At 43.6% G+C, this 17,609-nt stretch overlaps 2 protein-coding genes across 2 annotated transcripts; one reads left to right on the forward strand and one right to left on the reverse strand.

Annotated features, from left to right (window-relative positions):
- The first annotated feature begins 206 nt into the window (after positions 1-206).
- On the forward strand, positions 207-1,216 carry exosc6 (exosome component 6). Its single transcript, XM_042111066.1, has one exon. It carries the CDS (start codon positions 306-308, stop codon positions 1,131-1,133), a length of 828 nt encoding a protein of 275 aa, XP_041967000.1. The 5' UTR covers positions 207-305; the 3' UTR covers positions 1,134-1,216.
- tgm2l (transglutaminase 2, like) lies at positions 1,213-13,125 on the reverse strand. The gene is made up of 13 exons (XM_042111065.1): positions 11,908-13,125; positions 9,553-9,726; positions 8,950-9,180; positions 8,473-8,591; positions 6,667-6,795; positions 5,620-5,797; positions 5,196-5,337; positions 4,805-4,908; positions 4,079-4,321; positions 3,394-3,660; positions 2,931-3,091; positions 2,613-2,749; positions 1,213-1,677 (listed from the first exon to the last, which is right to left on the reverse strand). The coding sequence occupies exons 1-13, from the start codon at positions 11,918-11,920 to the stop codon at positions 1,512-1,514; spliced, it is 2,064 nt and encodes a 687-aa protein (XP_041966999.1). The 5' UTR covers positions 11,921-13,125; the 3' UTR covers positions 1,213-1,511.
- Positions 13,126-17,609: the final 4,484 nt, after the last annotated feature.

Here is a 17,609-nt window from a genome sequence, read left to right on the forward strand (position 1 = left end):
TTTTGTAAACCGGGTTTGGCATATGTTTGAGTTTTGAAATCAAAACAGCACAGTGTCTAATATTTACGTAACGGGAATTTATTCTAGGCCAACATACAAAATGAGGTGGGTGGTTTAGTCATTCGTCTTAGTTTAGTTTTCACAGGAATAGCGTAAGAGGATAGTGCTGTCCTCCAACCAGCAGATGGCGAAACAGTTTGAGTGATGATGCCAGTCGGTCTTGTGTGTTGTGCCTGACAACAACTTCCGCAGTGGAACTTTTAGTGAGGAGCTACGGACCTCCACGCGGACCACGAAGAACGAAAATGCCTGTAGATCGTAGGCGAATTCGGGGTCCAGATGAATCTCATTCTCCTTATCATTTCATCTCCAATGAGTCTCTGAAATCCCTCGCATCTGGGGATCGCCGTTTAGATGAAAGCCAGCGCGGCCCCTCGGACCTGCGTCCGATATTTGCGCGGTGTGGACTGATCAGTCAGGCCAAGGGCTCTGCTTACATTGAGGCAGGCAATACCAAAATAATCTGCTCTGTGTATGGGCCCCGAGAAGCTGACCGCAGAGACGAAACCGACATGAAATCAGGACGTCTCGTCGCTGACATGCGGTTTGCCCCGTTCGCCTGCCATAAGAGAGGGGCATGGGTGCAGGGTAACGAGGAGAAGGATATGTCGCAGGGCTTACTAGAGAGTCTACGGCCGGGAGTCTGCTTGCACAAGTACCCTCGCTCTCAGATTGACGTTTGCGTCATGGTTTTGGAGAGCGACGGGCCAGCTCTGTCCCATGCGGTCACCTGTGCATCCCTCGCTCTCGCGGATGCAGGGATCGAGATGTACGACCTGGTGTTGGGATGCACCGTCCGACACACTGGGACAACGCAGCTACTCGACCCCACTTTGGCAGAGGTCCAGGACGACAAGAATGGTGGTTTCGTGGAGAACCAGGGAAGTGTGACTGTTTCTCTGATGCCTAACATGAATCAAGTGTCAGGCTTGCAGTCGGACGGTGTTATGGAGCAAGAGTCCCTAAAGGCAGCTGTCCAGGCGTGTATTGAAGGCTGCTACAAACTGTACCCTGTCATTCAACAAACCCTGCTGAAGACGGTGCGAAAAAAGGCACCTCCCTCAGAGAGCTAAAGTTGTGATGGTTCAAGTTTTTGTATCTAAAGTCATCCCCTTATAATTTTGTAATTGGCAATAAACACACGTTTTAGAATGTGTAGAAATATCATTTTATTATTGTAAGCAGTGTGCAAGACGGCACTAATAACTATGCTGATAGTGCATGCAATGCGAAACTAGCTTCACAAATATAACTTATGTTTAAGGAGTACATCATTTTAGTGCAAATATTATAATGACCTAAACCATTTTATAAAATAAAATCTAAAAAGTATCAGTATCACATTTTCAGTTATGCTGTTGCTTCAGTATCCAACTCATACACATGGAATAGTTGTTTATTTTTTCTGTTAAAAAACACCATTTATCTAAAGTGATAATTGTAGTTTTGTGTCAATCATGTCGGTTCCATTTCTTTCGCCGGACAATCACAGTGGCCTCCCCCTTCACATCCCTCAGCCGGTCTGAGTCGAAGTCCACTACCAGTTTCCTCAGGCCAGGGCGCATGGGTTTGAATGAGAACTTAACCGTCACTTCTTCACCTGGTCCGATATTTCCCCTGTGTGAAAGAAGTAGACTGTTACCCAACAGCAAGAGTGGTAGAGTCCCTCAAGGCATGAAATATCGTCAGCCTGTTTGTGCATCACAGCAGGGTATGACCACCACAGAATACCCAGACACTTTTCAACGTGGACATACTGTGCTCGCCAGGAAATAGTTTAGGCCTGCTCGATGTGTTTGGCTCAGAGACTTATTTTCATTTCTGTCTCTGTGGAAGTACACTTCCAATGACGTAAAAACATAGACCTTCTAGTTCAGCTCCTCATAGTTCTAGAGTGTATTTATTTTATTTGCAAATTCCATTTCACATATTTGGGAGAATTTACACAAAGCCTTGCACAAATGTTTGCTTCACACTGGCTAATCCGACAAAGGCAACCTTAGAGCCACCCAAGGCCGTCTGGCCGAGCGAAGCATTTATCCCGAATTTAGGTTGAGACCACAATGATATTTACCCTGGCGTCTGGAGAGCAGGCTCACATGTGGTAACATTTAGCTAACAGATCGCCTTTGGACTGAGATGAGCAGCTTACATCTGTTTGTATTCGTGTGTTTTGGTGTGGGGGTATAAATTCTGTTCTCTTGTGTGGCACTGCAGTCCGACCGTGGTTGACATGTCCTGCCAAGGTATCTTGGCCTTGGACTGTTTCTGACTATCCTTAAAGCTACCACAAATGGAAAAGTTCAGATCTGGAGAGTAAAAGTACTACTGTGGTTTTACTCAAACCATTCACTTCACAGCTGATTTGTCCATTAATGCTATTACCAGCTTGAAAAGCACATTAAGACAAATCCTAAAAGATACACAGATACCAATCCTATGCAATTTTGTAGAAGAATTTATTACTGCTTAATCCCAACTTTCAGACTCCTGGCAGATGTTAAAATGTGTGTTGACAAATGCATGTTATGACACACAAGGCTTGCACTTACGGAGCAGGAACCTCTGTAGCTGCTGTGAGGCCTGCACCCTCCACTGTGAACACGCCGTCTTTCAGAGTGACCGGCAGCGGGTTTGTGAAGGTGATGTGGGCCGTCACCTTCCGAGAGACGACCGCTTCCCCTACAACCTGAAGGAAAGCATAAACATTAGAATAATGAAAGGATAACCAAACATTTCTGACTGTACTGGTTTCCTCAGCAAATACACACAAGGTTTAGACAATATTACCCATAACATCTTCTACTGTTGTAGCTCAATCTAAATGCTGTATGTATTCGCCTCCGTGTATGAGCCGAGTTCCTGGTTACCTTGATAAGCAACTTTGGCATCCGCAGAGGGATGTTGACCTCCTCCAGGATCACGTCATCCTGATCATTCGTCTTGACGAAAGCAGTCACCCTGATCAGGTTATGCTCAGACACACAAGCTCCGTAGTGGTTGTAGCGAAGGCGCAGAACTTCTTTGTGAGCTGGAACACCCAAGTGAAAGGATCAATAATTATAATCCAACAAATTGACAATCACACTACTAAAGACAAGAAATTGTGAACACTGTGCAGTATTTCGATTTCGATTACATATTTTCGATTAGTATTTTTGATTTTGATTTCGATTACATCATCCTGTAGTACTAAAGTGCTTAATTGAATCCAGTACATCATTTAGGGAAGTCCTGAAGTGCTTCATGTAAAAGTGGTTATTTCAGTGTTAAAAGTGGACGTGTTCTAGCCGTGTGTGCTGGCCAGGCACCAGGCAGGGCTGTGTGACTCACCCTTCTGTGCAGGAACCGTGAGGCGAGCCGTCTTCTTCTGGCACTCTCCCCTGTGCAGGCTGTTGTAGGTCACTGCGGTGGACATCACTGTGAGGTGGGCGCGTGCGTCCTCGTCGCCCACGTTGTGCACCTCCACGATCACGTCGAAGTCCGTCCCGTGGACGGCCTGGGCATGCTTGATGGACAGCTCCAGCTGGCCCTGACCGCCGTTCTGTTGGGAAACCCTCCGGCCGGCCTTCTCGAAAACCTGACGCTCTTTCTCCGAACCTGAAATAACAGCAATAGGATTTGGAATTTGTTGGATTCAGACCCAGTGCATCTGTCTGAAACTATAACTGTGAGCTTCTTCATAGTGGTTTGAGATGAGGTTGCACAGACAATGTAACTGTCATGTGACTATTGGCCTGGTTTCCCAGACATGGAATAAGCCTTGTTCTAGACTAAAAGAGAACGTTCAGTGAAGATCTCCATGAGTCTAGGCTTGACCATGTTTGGGAAACTAACACTATTTTAGTCATCTTCAAAAGTCCTGTGTATTATTTAATTTCTACAACAGAGGGCTAAATTAACAGGTTTTCACCTCAAATTACAAATTATTTTTCATAAAGCCCAAGAGATTTAACATTTGTACGGTTACATTGTTATGTGCAAATTAACTTTCAAAACTCTCTTTTGACTGGATCACCTTCTGGGTATTTGTAGTGTGCGGTGATGTCCTCTCGGTAATCGCCATAGACGCTCTTTGTGCTGATGTTTCGGCCCACTGTCCTCTTGTTGACCGAGGCTTGTGTGCGCTCGCCATCCGGGTGGACGACCCAAAACGCCAGGTCGGCATTCACCTCAGCGAAGATGAACGGCGCGTCATATTTCATACCCACCTCTCCCTCTCGTATCGCCCGCACAGGACAAGGCCCACAGCAGTACACACCTGAAAGGAGACAATGGGCAATGGTTATCTCTCTCTCTCTCTCTCTCTCTCTCTCTCTCTCTCTCTCTCTCTCTCTCTCTCTCTCTCTCTCTCTCTCTCTCTCTCTCTCTCTCTCTCTCTCTCTCTCTCTCTCCCTTCTGGTTATCTCTCATATTCTCTCTCTCCCTTCTGGTTATCTCTCTCTCTCTCTCCCTTCTGGATATTTCTCTCTCATTCTCTCTCTCTCCCTTCTGGTTATCTCTCTCTCCCTCTCTCTCTCTCTCTTCTGGTAATCTCTCTCTCCCTCTCTCTCTTTCAAGGTCAACTCAACTTTATTCGCTCAAGGTCAACTATTCATAGATATTGTATTTTACCTTATAATATCCACAATCTACATATATTCACAATATCATAATGTTGGTAATATCATAATGTTTATAGCATGTGGATGGAATATTCTGATAATTATGTACATAAAAAGGGATAAAATGAGATGAATCCTACCATCACTTCTCTCTTGGGGCGTAGGGTCCAGAGCCTGCCACCCATCATTACCATCTGGAAGGTCTTCCCGAGCCATCCAGGACTCCACCCAGCAATGGTAGTTCCTGTGCACAGAGATAAGATAAGATAGGATAAGATAAGATAAACTTATTGGAAATTTGTCTTGGGCGTATAGTGCCACTCACAGAGGATGAAAGGGAGATAGGCTGATAGCGAAAACAGCTCCATTAGTGTCGAAAAGGGAGATGACTAAAGACTAAAGTATGTCTGCCTGGGGACAACAAGCATATGGGTTTGGCTTAAATTATAGTAGCAAGTATCATACGTAGCAAGTCAGGTGTAAATTACGTAGGTGTCAGAGGGTCAGTGGTCAGGAACTCGTGGGTCTCACCAGATCATGTCCTTTCTGCCGCCAGTGGAGATGCTCTCCATGTTCTCATCGAACAGGTAGTCTATCATCAGGTTCCCGTCGGTGTCGTGGGCGGAGGAATAGTTTGTGATGCAGCGGGTGGGGATGCCCAGACATCGCAGAACTGCAGAGTAGAGATCAGAAAACCAGTCAAACACAACGGCCTGACATGACCTGGTAGAGTAGAGTAAATTGGTCGCAGAGCAATTACACATAGTGGGAAAAAATCTGTCATAATCATCTGCACATGTTGAATCTACGCATGACATGACATTACACAAGCAAATGCTTGCAACCTCTATTAAACTAAACGCTGATATATTCCCAACCGTATTTTTACATTAAGCAGGAGGACTGAACACTGTGCCGTGATACCATATCAATTGTGATTGTCACAATGCCCCACCTGTGCAGGCGACCCCTGCGAACACCCAGCACTGCCCGTAGCGCACCCTCTGAGCCCCGCCCTCGCTCCATTTCCTCAGGATGGGCACGCTGCCCGTCCAGCGCGTGGGAGCCACGCCGTCAGAATAATCCCCCGTCCAGTTACCGGTCAGCACCCCACGGTCGTCATTGGAGTTCACCTGCCGGGAGACAATAACATGTTGTCCTTTTGTTCTTCTGTTTTGTTTGTTAAAACTTCATTACATCATGTTCATACTGTAATATGCTCCTAAACGAATTCACAGATGTATGCAATCTTTTACACTATTGTTTATCATTGCAAATGATGCTACTGTCACAGCTAAAGCCTTCCATTCATTAACTAAAAGTCCAAAATCATGTTTAACATGCGTGTACGTGGTATGTGCATCTTTGTTTGTGTGTGTGTGTGTGTCAGCTTGGTGATTTGCAGAGAGGTCAGTCATCTGCTTCGCTCTGTCTGCTCAGTTTCTTTCTAAGAGCTGGCACATCTTAATCTTTTCAGCAGTGTTTTGCAGTGTTTAGTTTCGTTAACGGTATAGTTTCATGGGTGATGGTGGCATCCAAAACAAATAGTGACGGGAACCCAACAAAGTGCTCCAAAAGCTGGCTGGCAGTCCCACAGTCTACGGGAACACACAGAGCTGCCAAACAGCATGGCAAGAGGAGACATGGTCCAACACAGTCCAAGTATCCAACAGCCAGAGCGGGCCAGCTGTTTAGGAGAAGGTGTGTCACTGTATTCATCAGTCACGGCTAAGTGACGTCGCCTGGTTTTCAGTAACAATTTGTGATCTGCTCCTAAATCATGTGACCTCAGACTACCAACACACTTAAATCCTGTGCACTGTTAGCAAGAGACCAGGGACATTTGAGTGGTCTAAGAGAAAAGCCTCAACAGCACAAAAACGCATATGTGCATTGTGCAATATCCAATATTCTTAAAGCGCCAGCAGCACCTTCAACCGTGGTGGCAGAGAGACAACGGTATGCAGAGGTTATTAGTGCTGTTTTTGTACAAGAGACTTACCATGGCAGTGAGGGTTCTGCTGACATAAACAGGATTGGCTCTGTTTAGAGTGTCCATGTCTGGGTTCTTGAGTGCAGTGGGTGAGTTGTCCAGTATTTCAAAGCAGATGTCCACTATGTCCTTTTCAAACTGCGGGGTGATAGAGAGGCTGTTTGTGTCTGTGGCTTTTTACGTGTGTGTCAAATGTCAGAGTGTCACTTCGCATTACACTGATTTAACCGTTAATCAACATGCTGTCAGCATTTCAACACTCTGCCATAAATATTCATATCTCTGCAACTTCTCGTAATAATAAAAATGGCATTAAGCATCGGACAACATCGGATCATTCTTGTTATTCACTTCCAGTAGTTGTTTAATTTGATATCTTGTTTTCTCTAGATGAGGGCATTCCCCCACTGCCAAACAACCCATCAGTACTCAAGACCCTCTTACTTAAAGCCACCACTTGTTCTCCGTCTTCTCCCTCTCCCTCAAGTTCATTTAGTCTCTAACAAGCACTATTCCCTCTTTCAACTACACCTCCCCCCCCCCCCCCTCTGTTTCTCTCTCTCTCTCTCTCCTTGTGCCCATCTGGCAGGCATCAGCTGGGGCAGAATAGCCTCGTGTTTGTGCGTGCTGACATTCCTACACACCCCAAGCAGAAATGCCTTGCATCCATCAAAGAGGAAGTCAGGGACTGGCCGGCTCGCGGGCGGCTGCCCTGTCACCAAGATGTCACAATTCGCACCGCCCACCGCCGACTTGGCATCGGCGACAGAAAAGCGCTGACTGCCTGCCCGCATCCCAGCTTCCACCCTTGTGCCAAATCAGCCCACAGTGCCTGTCACCTTAGGTTAATCCCTCTGGCCAACACTGGTGCTTTCCCAGGCCAACACAAAGGCCTGGGCTGTGTTCCAGACCCAAAAGGCTTCAGTTCAACGTATAGTCGTATAGCGGTATAGCCGTTTAGCGGTATAGCTGTATAGGCGTATAGGCGTATAGCCGTATAGCCGTGGTCTCTCACTGTTTTGTTTGCTCCTTTGTCAGTATTCATGAGGCTTTATCAAAAGGATGTACAGTAACCACGTCATTACTGGCCCAGTAATTGGTTCAGTCCCTGCTTTGCAAAGTGTTGGCAGCGGGCAAGCTGCTGCCACAATCTTGAAATGTAGGCCTATCTTACTAAAATCAAAAATGGCAGCAATCGTTATTTTTTATTTTATTTTTTACTTTTCACTGAACGGAGCAGGGAGGCCAAGCTTTGACCAGTGGTGGCTGTGGCCCCCCCTGGCCACCACGTAGCTCTGCCCCTGTTGCTGGGAGACTACAAGAGCTTCTGAAGAGGGAAGGAGAGGAGTAAAACCACCTGAAACGGTGACCTAGTATAAGTACTGTATATATACTCTTTTGATCCCGTGAGGGAAATTTGGTCTCTGCATTTATCCCAATCCGTGAATTAGTGAAACACACTCAGCACACAGTGAACACACAGTGAACACACAGTGAGGTGAAGCACACACTAATCCCGGCGCAGTGAGCTGCCTGCAACAACAGCGGCGCTCGGGGAGCAGTGAGGGGTTAGGTGCCTTGCTCAAGGGCACTTCAGCCGTGCATACTGGTCAGGGTTCGAACCGGCAACCCTTCGGTTACAAGTCAAAGCACTAACCAGTAGGCCACGGCTGCCCCAAACCTTTTGAATCACAATAACTTGCAACCCACTTCTCAGCATCAATTGTCTATGTTAACGGCACTTTACCTAAGTCTGACCACTAGTTCAATGGATAAATAAAGTTGCTATCTGCGCAGCAACATCTGTGCGGTTACCTGTCCGAAGTTCCATGACAGCGAGGTGATGTCATCCCAGGCCCCTTGGTACAGGATGCCGTTCTCGTTCAGAATGTACTCCTGCAAGAGCTCCTCATCTGGCAAGTGCACCGCATCGGCTGCAAGACAGAAAACATATTGGTGATGTAATCCCTAATTTTACTGCAGAAATATTCAGGGGTATTCACAAATACCTGGTAAAAGCAGATACATGAATGCATTTTAGCAGGTTTATGAATTTGAGCTTCTCTCTCTCTCTCTCTCTGTATGGTTATGTTAATGGTACATTGCACGCAAATAATGTGTGTGTATGTCTGTGTGGGCGTGTGTGTGTGTGTGTTTGTGCATGTGTGTTGGGAGGGGTGCTATAGGGTCTAAATGTATGTGAGTGTGTGTGTGTGTGTGTGTGTGTGTGTGTGTGTGTGTGTGTGTGTGCCAACCCATTCTTCAGCTACCACACTCCGGCCCCAGACCCACCTTTGCACCAGGGGTTGAAGAGCAGGTAGAAGCTCTCGGCTGCAGTCTCCTCCAGGATGTGTCCATCTGGGGAGAGTAGGAGCAGGGCCAGGCTGTAGAGCCCCACGGGCGCGTCCGCCGGGCTGTGCACCGTCACCAGCAGCTCGCTCTGGGCAGCCTGCTGGCTGAACCACCACTGGCCCCCGCCCCGCTGGTGCTCCGACACCTTCACCGTCACCTCACCCTGCTTACCTGCACAGCGCAAGAACACGCATGAACACACATGAACTCACACACACACACACACACACACACACACGCACATACACGCACACACACACGCACACACACGCACACGCACATACATGCATATGCAGAAAGACCAGTAGAAAAATGATGAAGAACACAGGGCAAAATGGATAGAAAGAAAGAAAGAAAGAAAAATGTCTTTCACTTTCAAGGTAATTTTCATGACATTTAAAATGCTTGTTTATATACATTTAATATAATATTTAACTTGGTTTCAAATGCAGCAACCAAAACCCCCTCTGCCTTAGCTACATATTTGAAACCCAGTTAAATCTTAGATCCCACTTATGTGAAGGTTGTGTGTGGTCGACTCACCCAGTCGGAGGACGAGGCTGAGCTGGTTGGGTGCCTGGGGGGCAGCACCAGAGCACTGCAGGGCAATGGAGAAGGGTTGCCCCCTACGCACCAGCAGGCGCTCCACATCGATCTCCTCTGTGCGATGAGCGTGGTTGTTCACCTGGCTGCACAGGTCCACTCCTGTGAATACACCTTGTGGGCAACACAGCACATGGACATCAGCTCCAAATAACCACATGTGAGTGGGTTGCTCAAACAACCACTTGAGTCCAGTTAAACTAAAGACCCGTTTCTATCATAAGGTATTCATTTTACCACCAATTATGTTAACTTTTACCTTAAGATTAAGGGTTTTTCCTCAATTGGCTATTTGCTTGTATTGGACCGTACTTGTAGGTCTTTTAGGTTGGGATGAAAGCTTTTATCAAATGGATAAAGGTAACTATTGTATAGGGGTGCAAACAGGTAAGGGGTAAAAATAGGTGAGAGTGGAGACGCCATGGTGTAGCAGTAGCATTGGAGTTCCATACCATGAACAAGCTCAGTCCTGTTCAAAAAGCCCAAAAATATAAAAAGGTGAGAACATTGTGTGGAAAGATAAAACTGTCCACAATAGGGTGGGACTTGTTGCCTTTGTTAGTCAGGAGTGAGATGGTAATGAATGGAGCGGTCCGATAGCCTGGAGACCAGCCCAATCTTAGTGGCTTCAGAGTGTCCAGTGGAGACCAGCCCAATGTTAGTGGCTTCAGAGTGTCCAGTGGAGACCAGCCCAATCTTAGTGGCTTCAGAGTGTCCAGTGGAGACCAGCCCAATCTTAGTGGCTTCAGAGTGTCCAGACCCATTCTCAATTGAGGCTCAATTAGTGTGAAGGACAGACATCGTACGTTTTTTCTTCCCAACTGTTAGACTGCACAACATGATTTGCCCCAATAGATCACAATGCACTTTTTTTAGAATTATTTTTATTCTTTCTGTAAATTCCTGGATTCTGTGAATGCCTTTAACTTTATAGGTAGCCTATTTATTTCTTCTCTTAAAACATTCATCATTTACCTGTGTTTATTAGCCAGTAATGTAGGATGTGCAGTTATTTATTTATTTATTTATCTTCCCCCTGTTGAATCCTACCAGGGCCCTATAGGTGGGGTGCAATGTGCAAAGTTCAATTACTGAGCTGCTGTGGCTGGACAGTGTATGTCATTCATGTATATGAATATGCAGTATATTCCAGTATATGTTGTATGTAAAATGTAAATGTAAAAATGCTGTTGTATTGTACTGTATGCTGTATGCTGCTTTATGTTGTGCTGTAACACTGCAGTTTTCTCCTTTGGGAGACAATTAAAGGTTTATCTTATCTTATCTTAATTAGAGGTAGAGTAGGGTTGGCAGACTGCGAGTGGGAGAAACAAAGCAGTATTCTGCTTCTAGTCTTCTTCTACACCCCTCAAATGATTTCTCCTTGGATCTGCACAAATCTTGTCGGTGACCTATTTTGACATCAAAAAGGTGAGTCTCACCTCTAAGGTGGGGAGTTGAGACAATGCAAGCATGCAAAAGAAAAACTCTTTGATCCTCTGTCACTCATCTTATGCTTCAGAAAGGTCAGACAAGTCAGACTGCTGGAGTGCCATGAGCAACCCATTATCACTCAGTCAAGAGCCCTCATCCATATTTTTAGAGATGATGTAGACTATTTACAATCCTACCAACAGACAAGGCACTCAGCACAAACTTAACTTTAGTCGCACATTAATGTCAAAGTCTATAATTATGTTTTTCTTTTTTCAGATTTTTGCCATTCTAGGTGACAGTTTTAAATTCCTACCCTACACACTCCACAGTAATGAAAGCTATAAAGCTAAAAATGAACTGTCTCGTAGGGGTTAAAAACACCTCTCATTTTCGCCTAGTAATTACACAGTGCAAGCCAGGCTGGCTTTGCCATTGGTCTTTATGTAATCTCCAGGCAATGGTAACTGCGGTCCTCTAGAATGCCAGGACAAATTGGCACAGTGCACTTTTGGCAAGAGGTTGGGGCATGTCTTTGTACTCATATACAGTGGTCCATATAAGAAAAAAGGCTCACAAATGCAAACACATTTGGGAATAATACAAATAGTATATAATTTTATGTTTCGTGTACTATACCTCCAATGTCCAAAGACACTGCTGTTAATGCCTGACATAAGTTAATTCTTTAAACTTTTCAGTTACATTACTTGACAGTTAGTCCTGTTGTATTTGGAGACATATTATTAGATATATATTGAGTTCCTCAGCTCTCCGCCACTTCTTAGAGTACATTTTACACTGGTATGAGAGACAGTGCACCCGTTTAATGCAATGTCCATTAGAAGAGTGGTTACTCACCATTGTCTGTCATTCTTACTGCCCTGTAGGTGACTCCCTCAAGCAGTCAGTAGATCCTCTGTGGATTCTGATCCTGTGTGAAAACGTCCTTAAAAGAGTATGGATCCGTCTTCAGATTCCTCTTGTATCGGTGAAGCTTCTTCACGTTTCTACCTCTTGTCTGCATCGGGACCTTGTATTTATAGAACCAAGGAATGGCCCCCTCCCATCTCTTCTCCCTCTCTCTCTTTCTCTCACACAGACATAAACACACACACACACACACATACTCACGCCCCCTAATACTTCCATTCATTGGAGTTGGTGACCTCTGACATCACACTTCCGAGTAAGGTCCAGCTTGGTGGAGCAGCCCAGTGTATGTGTGTGTGTGCAAAACTGCTTCATCACCGTCAATATTTTACTTCAGCAAGAAAAAAGTATTTACTATAGACTGAGTCAACAGGAGTTCAGGAGAAGCCACTGTCTACTGCTCTCTCTCACACACACACACACTCTCACTTCTCTGTTCCTTCTCTCGCCATGTCTCGCTCTTCCTCTTTCTCTCTCTCTCTCTCCCCCACTCTCTCTCTTTCATCATAGTTCTGACACACTGCACTCTGACAGACAGGGAGGGCGCTGTCAGGGACTAGCTCCTCTACAGTATCCATGCAGGTTTCCAGTAAATGCCCTGCATCACCAGTTTTTCTAACTTTTTCCGTCCAGGCCATTTCGGAAGAGTGTATATCTTTTTTCATCTTCGTTTTCCAGAGAAGCACATGCCGCACAGAGCCTTGCTCATCATAACAGTGCATTATAGGAGTAAGGGGGAAATACTTTACAACGCTCCAAGTTTACAATTCAGCTGAATTTGAGCAAGGAACACGGACTGGACTCGTGTCTTGTTTTTCCTGGCTCAGTCCTAGCCATGGCAAATAACAAGCCTTTCATTTAAACTACTTTCAACAGCTCCTCCAAGTATGTGACAGCATGTGGATCCAGCTTAAATCATGAAATCATATGTTTTTACAAAATTTAATTTCTATCTTAAACCAACCATAAAAGCAAAGAAATTAGTATGATTACTGTGACCCATACTTTTCTATGTGCTTTCAGGAAGGGGAGTGTGTCTTAGATTGATTAGACGACATCAATACTTAGACGACAGCTTAGTAAAATGTATAGAATTTTCACAACTGTAAAATCTTTCTCTGACATCTTTATCCACCAGACAATGTTACTACTTCTTGTAAGCTTCAAATGCTTTGAACTTACTGAATGTTTTCTTTTAAAATATTCTGCTTTTGTTATTTGTCATTTAAAGGGACACCAGGCAACGTTTTCGTGTTAATTAATCATCTTCGTTAATCGGTATATGGTTAAATGACTCATTACGGGGCGAATGAAGGCTCTCTCGCCCACCCCTACTGCCTGTAGGAAGAATATCCCACTTGCAACTTCGGTGTATCCTACCCGCCGACCGAAGCAGGATCAGTTTACAGCACAGAGGCAGGCTAACGAAACGCTAGAGATTGTTGCAAACGTGTGTATAATGGCAGAGCAGACGAAGAAGCAGCGAAAACCCTTGACGGAAGATGCAAAGAAAAGGAAAAGAGCTTCAGACCGAGCGAGGGGGAGTTTCATAGAGAAAAAGCATCAGGCTTGCCTGGTGTCCCTTTAACCAACCACAATATTACTGTAGGGACTACTGACTTTGTGTTTTATAACTATGTGCTATAAAGTCTATGTCTATTGTCAATCCTACTCGACCTAATTCCATCTTAATTTAAAATAAAGTCCTAACAATTTTTTTTACAAATATTATGACATCTTAAATATATCAATGATCTCTGACTGAAACCACCATAAAATTAAGGCTAACATTTACACATGTCTGCTTTTAGGAAATCATGAATGAATTCACTTCACAGACTGTATAACACAGACTTGACAATGTGACAATTCAGACCTGCATCAACCCATCCTGGCGGTGAGTGAGGCCAGGCTTTGTGAGTGTGTGCATTAGGACACTGCCAGTAAACTCTGAGTTTGCCTTTTTGTTTGTTCACCTGAGGAGGAGCAAGGAGAACTCAGCAGAGCTCCCTCAAACCTGACATCATTTCTCAGGAATCGGACTGCGGCATTGCTGAGAGAAAATTTTAAATCCCGCAAGCTTTTTTTTTTTTTTTTTTTGGACTGTCTCACCGATTTGGAAGCCTGTGGTCAGTCAGTTGACCACATTGTGTTAAATAGTTTCTTAAGTTCCAGCTTCTATAAATAAGAAGTGAAGTGTGTTGAATTGTCTGTGGCGTGGCGTGGAGAGGAGACAAACAATCTCTCAGACGTCCGACATGATAGCGGATTCACACCCCTCTGCTAGATTACTAAACTGGTTTTGGCCAGAGCTGACACACAGACAGACCTCTGTTCCTCAAACTCAGGAGGGAACAATATAAAAAAAAAATCAGTAATCACTAAACCTTAACCAAATGAAAAGAAAGCTCAGTAGACCAGTGTGCATGTATGTGTGTGTGTTTGAGGATGTATATGTGCCAGTGTGTTTGTATGTGTGTGTGTATGGTATGTGTGTGTGTGTGTGTGTGTTCAAGTGCACGTGTGTGTATGACACTGATCTGAGGAATGCTTGGCCATTCAGGTTTCAAGAAATTCTGACAGCTTCACTGACTAAACCAAGTCTTCCTCTTGGCACTCTGGTGACAGCATGGTCAAAGCGTCCACACCTCATAAAAACGGGCCCTCATTACTCATGTCCTTACCTCGTCACTCATCATTGCTGAGTGTAACACTGTTTGTGTGCAGACTGGAGCTGCTTTGTGTATATTAAAGTGGGCTTTTTCGAATTTTTTATATATTTTTTTTTTTTTAAATGAGGTCTTATTCAAACATTTGTGTCATACTTTGGTCAAAATACCAAAAGGATGAGGCATCACAACACCCTTTTCAACTCTGGGCTGTATTTTGGGCATGAGCGCATGGCGTAAAACTCGTTTTTTACCCGCGGAAAGTTTAATTTGGTATTTTGCACGTTTATTTTTTAAACTTTGCGCCCAGGGGTGTGGCCATTAACAACCTATAGGGAGGGGCCTGGCGCGTTGTCTAAAAATCACTATCGTACACCACCTAAACCTGGTCAGAAGTCACTGGCAAGTTGTTCATATGCTATTTTAAGAGCGCATGTCAACAGTCATATTGGCAGGTGCACGCACCATCCTTCTATCATTCATGAAGGCACACCAGCGCACGTCCATGCAAGGCATTACAAATTGCACGATTACAATGGGAAACATAATTAGAATCAAGATATTACGAAATACTGTACATCTCATAATGAGTAGTTATTCACCATCATTTGCAAATTGGTAATGACGGTTACAGTTTTTCTTAGTCGCTTTGGTGCTTTTTTCAGATCAGAATGAAAATTCTCATAACTATTAGTTCAACCTCCACAACATTTAGTAATTTGTGCACATCATAGTAGCAATTTCTCCTTCCTCTGAACAAATTGCAAATACTTTTGGACATGTATCAGTTGCTTTCATACAATTCTCTGCTGTTTATTAACATTATCATTTGCTTATGTCATGTCAGTCAAAATGAACTATACTTATGAATGCTGAATAGTCGTTCCCAATAAAACTAATAGTCTTCATTTCATTGCTTGAGTCATTACATACAAAATTGTTGAACTAGTTATCAAATTCTGTCACAGTGCTGTAGAATTGCAAAGAGCATACAGTAAAAATGTATGCATTCAGTGTCTTGTACTCACTTACTCACCTAACTACAGCAATGTGTAACTTTACTGTAGTTTTCAAATGGCTGTACAAGTACTGTATAGTGCTGTCTTAAGCATGTTCAGGTAGTGTCACCGAGTTCTGACCTTTTTTTGCATTGGAAAACACTGAGAGAACTGTCATAATGAAAACATGACAAAGCCATTTGACTATCTTGTTCATAAACGATGGTGTCAAGACTTCTCATTTTGATGACACTGACAGTTTCATTGACATGAATACCTGCTTTTGAGGAATGGACTATCCATTTTGAGCAAGTGATGTGCTTTTGCAGGTCATCCACTAGGTTTTGCAGTTTGCACTAATTGTTTTGAGAATTGCACTTACTTCTGTGCAAATGTTAATAGTGATGTGAGAAAAGCACCAAAGCGACTGAGAAAAACTGTAAAAGTGATTAGGGGAGAGGCGAGAGACATGTATGGAGCACAGCTGAAGACGCACTGTCACGAGATATAAGCAACTCCTCTGCAGGATAAATGTTGTTTTATTCAGTCATTTGAGCAATATTAGGGTAAGTGTTGCTTTTTCCAGCCTATGTTTTCGGTGGTAACCCATTGTCAGTCAATAGTGAAAGTAACTGCATATAACTGTCTTGTCGTTGACTGACTCCTTGGTGAAGTTAGTTTCACTTTGCCAATGAGTTCAAATAATAGACGAGTGCAAATGCGTGAAGGCTATGCTAGGTTTTAGTAAAGCATGGCTTAAGAATGACTATTCGGTACATTTTTACTGTATATGTTCTTTGCAATTCTACAGCATTGTGACAGAATTTGATGACTATTCAACAATTTTGTATGTAATGACTCAAGCAATGAAATGAAGACTTAGTTTTATTGGGAACGACTATTCAGCATCCATAAGTATAGTTTATTTGGACTGACATGACATAAGCAAATGATAATGTTATAAAACAGCAGAGGATTGTATGAAAGCAACTGATACATGTCCAAAAGCATTTGCAATTTGTTCAGAGGAAGGAGAAATTGCTACTATAATGTGCACAAATGACTAAATGTTGTGGAGGTTGAACTAATAGTTATGAGAATTTTCATTCTGATCTGAGAAAAGCACCAGAGCAACTGAGAAAAACTGTAAGTCCATAAAAGGAATAATACCTGTTGGGATAACTAGCTTTAGAGAACTGAGCCTGAAGAAATATCTACACAGTTGAGACTGGTCTTCTACTGTTTAAATCCCGGAAAGGTATTCTTGAAAATATTTCACAAATTATGCATTGAGACACCACATGCTTGTCCCAATATGAAAATGCCACATCTTTCCAATTTACAATTCAAACTATCTATCTATCACAGAGCCAATGTGTATTACTGTTTGTGACTCCTAAAAAGCACTCTTATTATTCTTGAGAGGTATTTTCCTTTAAAAGGAACAGACGTCTTTTCAAATAGATGTCTAACCAATAACAGACATTTCTTGAGTAACAAAAGTACAGGCCATTCGAGTAAGTCTGAACCTGTATTTGAAACATAACTTATGGCTCTGAGTGAAACCTGACTTATGCTATGATCAAAAATGAAGATAACCTTGTTAGATATTAACCTGGTGATGTAGGGTACCTATACCTGATGATGTAGGGAAAGTTATAAAAACTATAGTCATACACATGAACAGTCAGGCGACCGCAGACCCTCGCCCCATCACACAAAATTGACCAAAATGAAACCAAATTCCAGCATCACGAACCAAATTCAGATGATTATATAGGAGGACTGAGATATGGTTACCAACTGTACTTTTGAAGTTATATGAGATATACACATAGACAGACACGATTACAATATGATATCCACCACTTACTGGGTGCTGAGGGTGATAAGGTCATTTTTGGTTTGGTTTGTGTCCTCACAGGGCCATGCCCATGATGATAGATGGTTTGTGACCCTTTGT

This window comes from Alosa sapidissima, chromosome 11 (genome assembly GCF_018492685.1).
Source record: "Alosa sapidissima isolate fAloSap1 chromosome 11, fAloSap1.pri, whole genome shotgun sequence".
NCBI lineage: Eukaryota > Metazoa > Chordata > Actinopteri > Clupeiformes > Clupeidae > Alosa > Alosa sapidissima.